At 34.5% G+C, this 15,727-nt stretch overlaps 1 protein-coding gene across 2 annotated transcripts in view; it reads left to right on the top strand.

Moving 5' to 3' along the window:
- ATG5 (autophagy related 5) overlaps positions 1-15,165 on the top strand; it is a 127,556-nt gene extending 112,391 nt beyond the window's left edge. For both annotated transcript variants that reach the window (XM_045544104.1, XM_045544105.1), the window contains one exon: positions 14,394-15,165. In XM_045544104.1, coding sequence (XP_045400060.1) covers positions 14,394-14,530 — 137 coding nt within the window. In that variant the 3' untranslated portion in view covers positions 14,531-15,165. The remainder of the gene's footprint in view (positions 1-14,393) is intronic.
- Positions 15,166-15,727: the final 562 nt, after the last annotated feature.

Genomic DNA, 15,727 nt, shown 5'->3' with positions numbered 1-15,727 from the left:
AACATCCTGCTGCTGCTTTCACCTAATCTTTGCCCTGTTACTGAATGACTTGATTCCCAGCCCTATTACTGATTACTGGCATGTTACTGTAGCATATTGCTGTATTCATTAGTATATTGCATAGACTTGTATTTATTATATACAGAAAAATTTTATAACTTAACTACTTTAAATCTTGGATGGAAATAGGTAAGGCATTAATAAATATGAAGGTAATACTCTAATATATAATGCTGTTTTTCTTATGAATATATTCTAAATTGGAGGATTGCAGGATTATTTGCATGACTTGTGATTATACCACCCAGTTAAAAAAGTATGTCAAGTCTAAGGAAATGGTTTATCTAAAAAGTAGAATTAGAAACAGTGGGTTTGGGGTTAATGTTGATACTCCAACTTGAATGACTCTCAACAAAGAATATGGAGCTCAAAATACGTGTCATTCGGTCTGTGGATATAATGATTTTCTTTAGTCAAGTATGCTTGCCTATACTGATTGGCATTCCTCTGTGTATGTAGCACTTTTAAAATGAACAAAGGTTCAATAGGAAGGAAGAAGAGGGACATCTAAAATGCCATCGGAACTAATACCAGAAGGGATTGAAGGAACAGACCATTGACCACTACCCAAAATTATTTAAAATCAAACAGGATTTTTTTTATTTGTTTGAGGTTGCAATACATTTCTATAAAGTCTTACTGTATCGTTTATCTTCACTGAACTTTACTAGACTATATAGTCAAGGTTTCTGATGATGTCTTACACATATCCTCATGTCTCCAGTGTTAGGGGAAATGTTTGCTGAACATTCCAATTACTGAATTCTTTCTTTGTATCATTATCACCCTAAAAGATGTTACTTATGATCATTAAATCATGGAGTAATTAACATTAAATTGGTTATAATACTCTCTTAGAATCCTAATTCATCTTTACTGCTGTGTAATTTTAGTTTTCTGTAAGAGTTTCAGTTAAATAATTTTTTTGACAATTCAGTGATATTTAGTAAATATATAGAGTTATGCAACTATCACCACAATCTAGTTTTAGAGCATTTGCATCACCTCGGAATGTTCACTTGTACTTATTTGAAGTTAATCTCCGATCCTGCTGCCAGCCATAAATAACCACTGGTTTGCTTTCTGTCTATAATTTCTTTTCTGGACATTTCACATAAATGAAATCATACAATATGTTATCTTTTGCAACTGGGGTTTTTCACTTAGTATGATGGTTTTGAGTTTCATCTATTTTGTAGCAAGTATCAGTTGTTTGTTCCTTTTTATTGGTGAATAATGTTCCATTGAGTGGATATATCATGTTTTGTTTTTCCATGTACCAATTGATGGGCATTTGGATTGTTTCCAGCTTTTCATTTTTATGAACAGTACTGCTATGAACATTTGCATATGGGTCTTTGTGTAGACATATATTTTTATTTTTATTGGCTAGATTCCTAGGAGTGGAAATGTGTATGTAAAGGAACTCAGTAAAAAATCTCTCTCCCAACTCCTGTCCACCAAACTCTAACCCAGTTCCCCTCTCTAGAGACAACTAGTGTTGCCATTTTCCTGTGTATCTTTAGAGATGATTAAGTAAACATTTATTTTTGAACTCAAGTTACAGAAATTTTGACTGGGAAATTCCCAGTAACTTTGGGGAATAATCTTACTGTTATAGTTCACTTTCTCCATGTTGCAAGGATGTTTGTTTTTAATCTATTTAATGTTTCTTTTTTTGAGGATTTTGTAATATAGACAAGTTTTTTCACTTGAAGGGTAATTCAGAGGCTAATAATGTTTATTGCTGGTAGAGATGAGATCCATATGCCTTATACCTGGCCATGGCAGCATTGGTTTTCACTTATTCATTTCTCTGTACTTGATTTTTCTCTCTTTTTGAGTACTTTTAATAGTATTTTGAACACTGAAAAAAAAACTGTCTTAATACATTTGTGTTGCCATAAAGGAATACCTGAGGCTTGATAATTTAATAAAGAAAAAAGGTTTATGTGGCTCACGATTTTGATGGCTGGAAAATTGGGCCCCTGGTGAAAGCCTCAGGCTGCTTCCAGTCATGGTAGAAGGCAAAGGGGAGCCTGTGTACAGAGGTCACATGACGAGAGGGGACACAAGAGGCAGGGAGAGACTCCTTTAACAACCAGCTGTCATGGGAATTAATAGAGCAAGAACTTACTCACTCCCCACATCCAAGTGTATTAATATATTCAGGAGCCCCCATGACCAAATACTTCCATTATGCCCCACCTCTGCCATTGGGGATCTAATTTCAACAGGAGGGGGGACCAGCATCCAAACGATAGCAAATGCTTTTATCAGTTAAGAGTAATTGAAATTTAAACGAAAGTTTAATATTCAACTTTATTACACTTCCCTAGATTTTTTTTGACAATCTACTTTCAAAAATATGTCATTTTAAATTTACTTCTTCATAAGATCCTTAATTATTGAGAACATCACAATGAAACTCAAAAACTTGGAAGAAAAATATTCTGTAATGATCTGTCCCCTAACCAACAGCATAATTGTCACATACACTGATTGATTCACATTTGCTAGTACCAGATCTCTCTTGATTCACATCTTATAGAATTGTATAACTGTAGAACCTTCAAGTTAATTTAGTTCAGTCTCTTAATTTTTTAGATGATTTACCAATGGTCTCTTAACTACTTAATTGCAGAACTAGGTGTAGAACTCAGGTCTCCACCTCCTGGTCCATTGGTTTTTCCACTGTACTGTGCTACCATTTGTTTCATTTCTTTCTTTTCTTTCTTTTTTACCTTTTAGTTTAGTTTAAAATAACATTCTGAAATGCTTGCCTTTACCTAACTCTTTATTCTATGGCTTGTGTTTAGTATCTAATCACCTACATGCTGTTGTCTCAGATAGTATTTCCTGATATGATCGTAGGAACCTGAGCTTCTACTGTTTTTATTTTGTTCACTTTGTTATTTTAGTGTTCCTATATATAATTCCGGCCCCTCTTCTTGTTGAAGTTATTAAAATGGTGACTGTGAACATTATAGGCATGTAAATGAAAAGGAGTCACAGACTTTGAACTGACACCCTTTAATAGAGTACATTTTTGTGCTCACTTTTGCCATTCCTACACCCAGGTCACAACAACATGTACAAGATTATCATTATCATGGCTCTGCATAAGAATGGCACACAAATTTGTGAGGCTGTTTATTCTTTTAAAGACTCTTTGTTCTCCTAAATTTCTAGTGTGCCCTACCTGTACAGGCTTTCCTGGGGAATACACAGTGTGACTTCTCTTTTATTTTTTTGAAGAGGGGAGTCAGTAAGGTGACCATACAATTTTAATCCACAAACCTGCCTCTTAGGTGATTTCAGATGTTACAGGTGAGTACCTTTGTGTGACAAACTTCTCCCCTCCCCACCTGTTAAATGCTTATATTCACTGGAGGACACACACTTCATGGAAATGACATAAATACTACCTTTTGTTTTGAGGTACTTTTGTTGTTACCTTTCATACCAAGAAGAGGCCACATCTCTTTCTCTCTGACATCAATATCTTTTGTTTTTGTTTTTTGTTGTTTTGTTGTTGTTGTTGCTGTTGTTGTTAGAGAGAGGGTCTCACTCTGTCACGCAGGTTGGAGTGTAGTGGCATGATCACAGCTCACTGCAACCTCAAACTCCTGGGCTCAAGCAATCCTCGTGCCTCAGCCTACTGAGTAGCTGGGACTACAGGTGTACAACGCCATGCCTAGCTAATTTTTAAAATTTTTTGTAGAAATAAAGTCTCACTGTGTTGCCCAGGCTGGTCTCAAGCAATCCTTATTCCTTGGTCTCCCAAATTGCTGGGATTACAGATGTGAGCCATTGTGCCCCTGTATCTTTTCCTTAGAAAAACCTTTATCTTTGCCTCATCCTTTTGTCACCTCATATTGGGAAATAACTGTCATTTTAACATCCGTATTGAGTATCCAAAACATCAAGTCACTGTTTCAGTAAAAAACTGCTTACTGTCTGGTTCAGTACACCTGTAGTATTGTCAAATGTGAAGCATTTTGACACACCTGCTCTCAACTTAAGGTGAAAGCGAAAAACTTTAAGATTGGGTGTGCATGGGTAAGAACTTGCTGTCATCACATGATAAAAAGAGAAAGTAGTTCATAAAAGCTATGTGGCACCATTGTCTACTACTACCTACAATAAGTGATTCTGGCACAGAGGAATTTTGTCTTGTTTCATCATATGAAAATAGAATGTACTAATATTTATGAAGATGTGCTTTAGGTCATTATTCTCTTGGAGTAACTAATGATGAGCTGTTTGGTATGTTTCTTTCTTTCCTTTTTTTTTTTTTTTGGTAAGTGGCTAGGGGAGTTAGTCAAGTTAAAGGTAACAGGAAATGACCAAAGGTGAGCTCAGGTAAATTGTTTTTGTGGTTTCAGGTGTAGTTAAGATGACTCGGAGATCTAAGCTTCTGTGTCAGACCTGAAGTGAAGTATTTTTTACTTTGGATAATAAAAAAACACCTACCTATAAGCTTTGCCCAATCACTTTATTTCCCACTCTTCTAGATTCTGTTGATTAGTCCTCTGTAAGAATTGGGCTGTTCTTTATCCTGAATTCATATTTGATATTGTACAAATAAAGCACATTTGTAAGGAAAGGCTCACATTCCATTGCAAATCAGTAAAGGTTCTCTGTATCTCTCCCACCAACAAATACAACCCCATAGCCACTTGCCTTTTCCCATTTCCATTTCTGTCCAGCTTCCTGAGAATTTATTTACTCCTGTTACCCTTCCCAACTACAGCATTTAACTTTTGATTTCCACTTGATGTTATGTATCTCATCATTTATCAATCATTTTCTTTGAATTATACTATCTTCTGGCACTGGGGAGACGGAAATATGTAAGACATAGTCTGCCCTTAAGACATATTTAGTCCAGTAGGAGGGGACAGAAAGGTATACAGTTTGCTTTGTATGGGAATAGAGCATGCAAAGAATATTAAGAAGCACCTAGACTTGCTATCTTATGCACCCTGAAGGAAAGAGTGGAGACTAAGCTAAGTCTTAAATAAAAGATGAACAGAAATTAGACAGTTGAATAAAAGGGTTCAGGTCACATATGCTACACGCCCACCGTAGAATCCCTAACCAGCTATCCAAGGGCTGGTTGTTAGTGGGTAATATATGGTCTAAAATGTCCCTACTCTATTTGCTGAGGAAGTAGTTATGTTTTTCTACCTTTCCCCCATACGTGCGCATGAATTCTTCAGAGAGATCAAAAGTGTTAAAAAGGCACTGAGTAAGTGGCTGAGAGATTGATTTATTATTTGTTTGGCTAGTACATTGAAAGATAATTTTAACAAATGAGGCAGGGAAATTAGAATACCCCATTTAAATAGTCTAACTTAAAAATTATATTGCTTCATAAAAAAAGGATGTTTTCCTGCTACCACCTCACAGGATGGGTATAAAGTTTAAATGAACCAAAAGTGTTTTGAAGTGAGCCTTCATAGTCTTTTGTGTTTTTCCAAAGCTTTACAATTAGACTATTTTTGTTTTTGTTTCTTACAGGTTTGTTTATATTTTTCACAAATAAAAGCACTGTACTTATAAGAAATTTACAAAGTAAAATAATAAAGAAGCAGTTTTATTTTTTCTGTTCATTGGTTGTTAATCCCACCATGCAAAGATAAGTATTTGTTGATGTTCGACATATACACAGAAGTTAAAAGTATGTGATGCTCTAAATGTAGAACAGTATAGCTGCTTATAAAGATAAAATGCTACAAATTATGACGAGTTCCATGCCATATTTACATTTTTAGAACTTAAGAATTTAGAAATTTAGAATTGAACTTCTGGACATGATTAGAAATGCCAGAAGTAAGGTTCTGGTAAGGAAGAAATAAGCTTATTTTACTAAGGCATCTCCATAGTCACTGCATCTTCTGCAGCCAGCTTGATTAGCATCATATACTTGTTAAAATGTATTAAAACTCTAAGGCAAGAGGTCCAAAAGCAGACTGCAATAGGTAGTTGCTGCTAGTGAAAGTTTTTCATTGAGGAAAACTATAAACAGCAGATTGCAAATTATTTGGTGTTTGATCTCTTCACAAATAACCCTGGAAGGTCCATTTATAACTTTGCTGGGATACCGGGAGCCTGACATATAGGGTGGGGTCACTTGGCTGTAGTGGGAGCTTCTCTTTTCATTTTTAACACTCTCTGCTCTTCATTGTTCTCTGTTCCTCATTGGATACGTATTTTATGGAAGAAATGATATAATGTCATTTACAGAGGAAATTCCAAAAGTTCTTCAAGTGTAGCCCTGGTGAGCAAAGATCTGCTGTACGTATATTTAAATAAACTGTTAGGCTCAGTTTAAACTTGCTAAGTACAATATATTTTCTTTTCATAAATTTATTGTTGTACTATCAAACTCTAAGTTTAAATGAGCTGAATTCTTTGCCCTGATTGCTTCATTCTCCCTCCACCTCTGCACTTTGTCACAACACATGGGCAATGGTGAATAATCTTGGTGATACAGAATCTCTTTATGTCTAAGTCCATTGACCTATGTCTTTCCTAAAATCAAAGAAATAGTGTTGATTATTTTCATTCTTTATTACTGGAAATGATGAAATTACTGGACTTGACAGAAGATGCATCTGATTTCCCTTCCTTAATTATTGTTCTCTACCTTAATCTCAAGAAATTAAGTGAATTAAGCTGACTTTCCCAAAAGTAAGATACATACGCTAGCACAACTATTAATAATATTTCATCCTTAGCACAAGAAAATAAAATTCTTTTACCAAAATAATAATATATACAAACAGAAAGCAAGTCATCTCTTTATTAAAACAAATTCTGTGGGACTTCAGTCTTACTTTATATATATACACACACAATATAATTATTGTCTATATTTTAGGTATTATTAAAACAATTAAGTTTGAACTATTCTATAATTCATACTTAACAAATATTAATGGACCCTATTACACTCAACTGGAATTACTGGGCCATTTTATGAAAGCAGATCAAAAACATTTGAACCTATGTTTTCAAAATTTCAACAAGGTTGAATTTCTAACTTTTACCAGATTTTTATGTTATGTCAGGAAGCTTTTAATCAGTTTATTAAAATGGTCTTGCAATCAATCACTTAATACAATTTTCTCTTTATAATTATAGCTAGTTATATGGAATTTTTTGGAACTTACATTTTGGATTATGTCTTCCTCACTAAAATATAAAGATTATAAGCAAAAGTCAATGAAAAAATTAATGTGGATGTGTTTTGAAATTGTTTAAAATGTTCAGAGGCAAGGCTCTGGAAATATTTGAGGCAGAAATAATTAAAAATGTGAAAAATGAAAAATGTATACATGGAAAGATATGTGGTATATATTAACTGGGATATTATATGTTCATTAAGACCTGTACTGCTAAGCAAGTATAGATCCGGAAGAAGTTAATGTAAGTATTTTTAAATGGGTTTGTATTTCTCTGATAAACAGCACTCTCCGTCTGTTTGTGATCATAGGATAAAAGCCCTGTAAGCTTGTATATGTTCATTTTTACTGCTACATCATGTAGTGTGCTCTTAAGATTGAGATCTCATTCCCCAGGAAGCATTTCTGTCTAAGATTAATTGCCCTTTTAAAATCAGCGTTTGATGTATTCCTTTGGCTATATCCTGGCTTGGTTTAACCCTCTTTGACCTGACCTCGCTGACTATTACCGCCATGGCTGAGTCAAAATCCTTCAGCATGATGTATGCACTTCAGATTTCAGCCTGTGGTTTTTCATGTCGATGGATTCAATTAGTTGGCGTTTTACTAATGAACATATCAGAGGTTAAAGAATTTGTCACACAGAACAAAATTGTTCAGACTAGTTGTAATCATAAAGCTCATCTCTCTGTTTAAAACTTTTTCAGAAGTGTTAAGTATTTTTCAGAAGTTTTACCTGAAATGTCACACATCCCCTGAAAACAAATCAAGTAGTTTTCTGCTGAATTATAAAATAAAATTATGAAGCCACAAAGCCAAACACAATGGTTATGTCACTTGACCTTAGATTTATATTATTCCATATTTATTTATAAGTGTGAACTTTTAAAAACTTAATTAATTAAACTGAAATTTTCTTACTAAAGCAAGTATGGATGTCCTTTGAATATATATCATCCATTTCATTAGCCTCCTTTTAAGAGTCTTCACATATTTAGTATATTTATTAATAGTAAGAAGGACACTAAAGCATCTCACTAGAATCTCAAGTAATAAGTTTTAAAGACATTTGGGTCCTATTCCTTTTTCAAATTGGCTTAGAAATAAGGACTAAAATCCAGGTTGAGATGGGGAAGGTTATTAGTAGCCATTAATAATAGAAATTTAAAAGGCAGATTCACACATACTGAGAGTTCTCAAATAATGATATATTTTAAATGTATAACATAAAGATTTTGAAAGGGGATTTTTTTTCTACCTGAATGTTTTTATCTTTTTTAAAAAATAAAGAACCTTACCTAAGGTCTGTTAAACAATATAACTCTAGTACATTAGCGCCCATTTGACTTATAGATGATGTGCTATGCTGACTATATATGTTGAGAGTACTATTAAATTAATCCAAAGGGTTTACTTAAGGAATTTTTTTTTTTTTTTTTTTTTTAAAGACAAAGTCTCACTCTGTCACCCACGCTGCATGCAGTAGCACAATCATAGCTCGCTGCAGCCTCAAACTCCTGGACTCAAGCAGTCGTCCTTCCACAGCCTCCTGAGTAGCTAGGACTACAGGTGCGTGCCACTGTGCCCAGCTATTTCTTAAATTTTTTGTAGAGATGAGTTCTTGCTCTGTTTCCCAGACTGGTCTTGAACTCCTGGGCTCAAGCAATCCTTCTGCTTCGGCCTCCCAAAGTGCTGGGATTACAGGCATGAGCCAGTGCACCCAGCCTCCAGGAATTTTTTAAATGTCATTTAATTTGCATAATTATTTAGTCTGGGTTTTTGTCTTTTTTAAAAATACATTCATTAAAGTCATATGCCACACTGCATAAAAATGGGACTGAGTAATGCAGAGTATATTAACACGAGGCCAAATTCTTGCAGCCCTTTGCATGCCAATCACATAATTGAATCCATGGTTTTTATATATCTTTTGGTATATCTAGTAGTAAAAGAATTAACTTATTTTCATAACTTTATGTATAGGAAGAGTTGTTCTTTACTTTTTGTTACTAAACCATGACCTTTTTTAAACTGGCCTTCTGTCCTCACTTTAAAGTAATATTTTTGACACTTGTATTTACTTATTTATTTTTAGAGAGAGAGCAAGAGGGAGAGGTGGAGAAGAAAGTCACTCACTTCATTGAATACCTACTATGTCTAAGCCCTGTGCTGTTCTCTGCTGGGTGCTTTGCTTGGATATCCCATTTAATCCTCCATGCAGCCCTGGAGATCAGAATTCTTTGTCCCCACTATAAAATGAAGAAATGGAGACTAGGAACTTTAAGTGATTTGAATAAGAATCATAACTAGTGAATTATGATGATTTGAACTCTGAAAGAAATATTTTGCTGCTTAGGCATAAAAGATTCAGACAGTAGAAGTAGAAGACATGCTAGTGATCCTATACTCCAGACCAGAGGTTTACAAACTGTGGCCGACAGACTTAAATCAGAAGCTACCACTGGTTGTAAATCTGGGACTTGGGAGACAGTCTCAATCCTACATCAACCAAAACTGCCCTATCTTTACCTGTGTTATATATTGGGTTTCTGCATAAAATTTTGTTTGAAGAAAAATTCTACAATATAATTGTCAGGGTTAGTCTAGGGAAAATTTAAAAACAGACGTTACCACAAAGATTGATTCAGAAAGCTTATGTATTTTTTTTAATTTCCCACATGATTCTGATGGTTAGCCAGATTTGCAAACCATGAATCTATATAGACACCTTCTTTTTATATATAAGGAAACAGCCTCAAAGAGTTATGAGACCTGCCCAGAGTCCTTCATTACTAGCATTGGAGTTCAAGTTGCCTCGCAATTTCTTTCAGTAGTACTTTGTTAACTATCAGTGCATGGTTGGTTCTCTCTCCTTTATGTCTTTTTTATATTATTGTATATTGTTATTATACATTCATTGCATATAAACCTTTACATAGGCATCATTTTTTTATATATACATAAGAACTTACCATTGTTTTAACTTTGTGACTTTCATTAATGACTTGTGGCTAATGTGATTTTTCTTTTTTTCTTCTTTTTTTACTTCTCAGTGTAATTCCCACCATTCTACTCATATAAGCAAAGTCTATATGAATATATTTTTCTTAAAATGTAACACAATTATAAAAATGTTCATTTTAAAGTAGATGCTAGTTTTTAAAAGTGCTGTGTGGACATTCTACAAAATAATGAGATGCACTCTTTAAAATTGTCAAGGTTAAGATTTGCAAAGAAGGGCTACAAACTGTTGCAGATTAAAAGAGACTAGAGAGACATGAAAATTATGTGCAATGTGTGAATCCTTGCTATGGTCTGATGAATGTGTTAGAAGCTGAATTATCAGTGCAACAGTGTTGGGAGGTGTGGGGCCTTTTGGGATTTATTTAGGTGGATTAATGCCAGTATAAAAAGGGCTTGCAGGAGTGGGTTCGCTCTTTCTTGCCCTTCCACTTTCTGCCATATGAGAATGCAGCAAGAAGGTCCGTGTCAGGTGCCAGCACCCAGACCTTGGACTTCCCAACCCAGAATTGTGAGAGATAAATTTTTGTTCTTTATAAATTAGCCAGTCTCAGATATTCTGTTATAACAGTGCAAACGGACCAAGACAAACCTGGACTGGATCCTAGATGGGATAAAAATATATTATTGGGATAGTTGATAAATTTGAATATGGACTGCATAATAGTATTGAGTCAATATTAATTTTAAAAATTTTGATATTTATACTGTGGTTATATGAAAGAATATCTTTATATACTACAAGTTTGAAATTATATCAAAATCAAAGTTATATTCTAGCACAGTGGGTCATGTCTGTAATCTGAGCACCTCAGGAGGCCAAGGTGGGAGGATCACTTGAGCCGAGGAGTTCAAGACAAGCCTGAGAAACACAGCAAGACCCCATCTCTACAAAAAGTAAAAATTATTAGCCAGGCATGTTGGTGTGAGCCTGTGGTCCTGGCTACTCGTGAGGCAGAGGTGGGAGAATCACTTGAGCCCAGGAGTTCGAGGTTACAATGAGCTATGATTGTGCCACTGTACCCCAACCTAAGTGACAGAGCAAGATCCTCTTTAAAAAAAAAAAAATCAATTATCCCAAAAACATGCGCTGTATGAAAGAAGTTCATAGAGAATTAGTTCAGTTGGTTACTATCTCAATTGTTTGCCTAATTTAAAGCTTCAAACTAAGTTTTTAAAAAACCTGAGTGGGAGAAATATGTAGTAACATTTTTCTCCTGAATCATTTGCTTTGTAGTGACATAATTCTCATTCCAAATATTGAGTTCTAGATTCCCATTTTGAAACACAGAGACATATTTACCAAAAACATGGTTTACTTTAGCAATATCACCAAGTGTTTCCTTTCTACTGTTAGAAAAAAAGATACATCTAATTTTTTACTGTTCTCTTTTTTTAGCCTTGATATTGCCAAAATGTCTAGTCATCTTTTGTTATTATTTATGGTAGCATGAATTAAGGTAATAGCATATATACTTGGCTTATCTGTAAACATTTTTTACTTTTCGTCTTTTAATAATCAAAGCAGTCTTTTGTAGAGCTCTTCTACATAGTAAGGCTAGCTATCAGAAACTCTTCTCAAAACATTAATTTTGGCACTATGTTCTACCAGCAACAGAATTACCCAAGCTATGAAAATATGTATTGACTAATTACTATATGGCAGGTGCTAGGCTAGGCACTGGGGACATGGTGATGAATAAGACAGAAACTTTAATTAATATTTCCAAAGGAACTACTGCCCCATTCTGAGAATCCCTCTGGTTATAATTGTGTTGTTGGTGGAAGTCATAAAGCAAAAAAAAAAAAAAAGAAAAGAAAAGCTAGTGTATATATTGGACAGATGTGTAGGCAGTGACAAAATAATATGTTTAAAACCTTAAACTGTTCTATTGAGGGATATGACAGCCCTACATTCTCTTCTTTAGTTATCTAAATTTAGTTAGCGATACCTTTATGTTGTAGATTAAAGTGGCCCCAGCTTCTAAACCAGAGAATCAGTGCTGCCTGCCTATTCAGGGGTCTGGTGGTGATTTATTAGGTTTATTCACAAAGTGTTTGAATAGTGCTTATGTTCTCCAGCTTCTGTTATACAACTCATAAACTTGCAACTATCCTTTTGTTGTAGCAGGGTTGGTCTTTGGATTGTGTGCCGTATTATATTTGCTCCTCCTTTTTTTTTTTTCCTTGGCACAATGTTTGAACTAATTGCTCCCATGTTTAAACATTGTTTGGGGCTCAGTGTTTTGTATATTGAGCCGTGACTTGTTTCTTCTGCTGTTTCATAGTATATAAAGGTGATTTTGGCTTAAGGAAAAACCTTATGATAAGGAACTTTTACTCTTACACCACTACTCTTTCATTTTTTGACTCAGTGCTAAGTAGGAGGACGATTCTGAGAATATTAAAATATTTCAAAGAAATATATAATAAGAATATGAAGAGAACTATACCGGAAATGTTTTCAAATATTCTAAGAAAGATTGAATACAGTAAAACCTTGGCAATCTAGAACTTACAAAGAGTGAATCATTCCAGATAGCTGAGGGTTTATCCTTTTGAATACTAACATTTAAAAAAATCTTCCCAAAGTACTAACACCATGCTTTCTACAGTATTCTTTATATAGCTTAATCTTCTATTTATAGGTGATTGGTACCATTCTTATGAAAACCAATTATTTTATTAACACTGTGATCACAACTGTGTAAAAAAGTATATATAGATGCAAAAAAGATTGACAGGAAAATCAAACCAGTGAAAGCATTTTTTAGGTTAATAGTATTAACCTATTACAAAGTGGTATCATTTTCCAAAATTGGTTTAAACTATGACACAGTGGTTCGGATGTTTGTTTGGGACATTTTACTTGGTTGTCTTTAGAATTGGTAGTATATTTGTCAGGTTTTTATTTTTGGCATTCTTTTATCAACTGTAGTGTTTTTGTGTCCTTTGTTGACTGTCATCTCCCAGGACTGTGCTGCTTCTAACAGGAAGTCTAAGTATTTCTTTAAAAGGGTCTCTTGTTTCAGGTGCCAGCCAAGTCATTATCACCATACATCATCAGTCCATTTTGCCCAGACATTGGAACCTAGGGATTTGAAAGTTATTTTGAACAGAGCAGAAAAGAAAAAGTAGGATATTTCCCCTTCATAGAGTTCCATGAATTTCCTGTTTCCTTGTTGTCTTCTGTCTCCAGGAAGCTGAGAGGTTTAGACATTGTATTTTGAAGAGACAATAAAGGAGACAAACCAAGAATTGTGCTAAAGGAGTAACACAAATAGATAGTTCTATTTTTCTTCTTTTTCATCAGAGTTTCGTTTTGCTTTCTTTGTTTTCCTGTAACAACCAAGATTGTTGATACATCACACCAAAATCATGAAAAACACAAAATTAAGCTTAAATTTAATTTGGAATAAAATTTGAATTTAAAAGAAGTTTGAATTGCAGCACCCTGTTAATTAGCAAATGGTCATTAATAAGTATCAATCAGGTTTCATGACTCTAAAACAGGAATCCCTGAGTCAGATTCTTAGTTCCTTCTGATTTAAAACTTTAACTAATATTCTAATAGTATCTTAAAACTTTTTGATATATACTTGAACACTTTACTAAAAATGAACCAAAGCTCCCATTTGTTTTATTACACATCTTCTCAAGTACTGATCTGATTCTTGATGATTTCTAGTCACATTTGTATTTTAGATTTTTAAAATATGTATGGACCTATTTCATGTATTTGTCATTTTTAATAACTGTATAGTACAGTTTTTAATGTACAACTAAAATAAATTTTGGTCATTGGGTACAGTGGGCTGTTTTCGCCACCATAGTTTCATTAACGTCAATCTTAGGTGAGCACAGTAATTAAGAAAGAATGAATACTTTCACATATAGCAACAGAATTTTTATCAGAATTCATTGTAACCCTCAGGTTTCTGTTTTGGATGATACATATTGCAACATTTGAACTTTCTCCATGTCCACATTTCCTGTTCAGGGGAGAAAACAGGTTTAAAATCCATTTAATTCACTAAGGATTCTCAAAAGGCAACAGATTATTTTTTCTTCAGCTGTTTGACTCCTAATGCCCATTGTTGGATTTCTATCTTGGAATAGATGGGGAAAAAAAGAATCAAGTGATGATTCATGGAATTGAGCCAATGTTGGAAACGCCTCTGCAGTGGCTGAGTGAACATCTGAGCTACCCGGATAATTTTCTTCATATTAGTATCATCCCGCAACCAACAGATTGAAGGCTCAACTATTTGCCTGAAGGGAATCGCCCTTAAACGAGAATTACCAGAGCATGTCACCCTTCTGCTTCAATCAGGTTTGGTGGAGGCAACCTGACCAGAAACATTGCGCCTGCTGCAAGCCAAACAGGAACAAGATTCCATGTCAGATAAGGCAATTGAGTTGGTCTTACTTTGCATCACCACTGCTTTCCTCCACTGCCGTCAGTAAACCTCAGCCGTGACTTGAAAGACTTTACAGGACCACTGCAAGTCTTCTGTTTTCTTGTAAAATATAATGAAGCCGAAACCTTTGGCCCAAGAAGATGTGCCACTTGGTTTGTATTTCTGATTAACAAATAAACAGAGGTATTTCCTAAGGTGACCATGGTTGAACTTTAGCTTGAGAGAGTGGAAACATTGGTTTAATTTTCAAGAGAATTAGACTTAAGAAAGTAAAAGAGAAATTCTGTTATCAATAACTTGCAGTAATTTTTTTGTAAACGATCGAATTACAGTAAACCCATCTTTCCTTAATGAAAATTTCCTATGTTTACAGTCTGTCTATTGGTATGCAAACAATCTTGTAACTTTGATAATGAACAGTGAGAGATTTTTAAATAAAGCCTCTAAATATGTTTTGTCATTTAATAACATACAGTTTTGTCACTTTTCAAGTACATTCTGCCTCACATACAGTAGATCACTTTTTACTCTTGTGTGCTACCATTTTGATTGGTGGTCATTGGCATGGGGTGGATATAGGGTATAGGATTACATGTCTCAGGAGCTGCCATGGAATTTCTCGCTGCTGACTTTAAAATCTGTGTTCTTTACACACTAAAGGTATAAATAATATAACTGTTTATCTTTGCTGTTCATCATCGTAAACCTGTCAAATCATAGTATGCTAAGCACCTGTATAAGATAATTTTGCATTTTTGGAAAATGCCGTTCCTTTCCAAGCTAGTGTTTTTCACTGGTTCCAGGTCTAATTTTTCACTGTGGTCCCCTGGCAGCCAGTCTTGGAAGTTTGAATATTACGTATCTTCCAACTGCAGTAGCTTTTCCTAAATTTAACCAAAAATTGTCCAGAGGTTACTGGAGTTCTTACTCAATATAAGGAAGGTTTACTGCACTTTCTTACCAAGCTGCTGGGATTTTACCAGTTGAACATATTTGTGCATTACAGTTGGCTTCTTGTGAGCTAGCTTGCTG

Source organism: Lemur catta, chromosome 2 (genome assembly GCF_020740605.2).
Source record: "Lemur catta isolate mLemCat1 chromosome 2, mLemCat1.pri, whole genome shotgun sequence".
Lineage (NCBI taxonomy): Eukaryota > Metazoa > Chordata > Mammalia > Primates > Lemuridae > Lemur > Lemur catta.
This window is presented reverse-complemented; position numbering and strand designations above follow the sequence as displayed.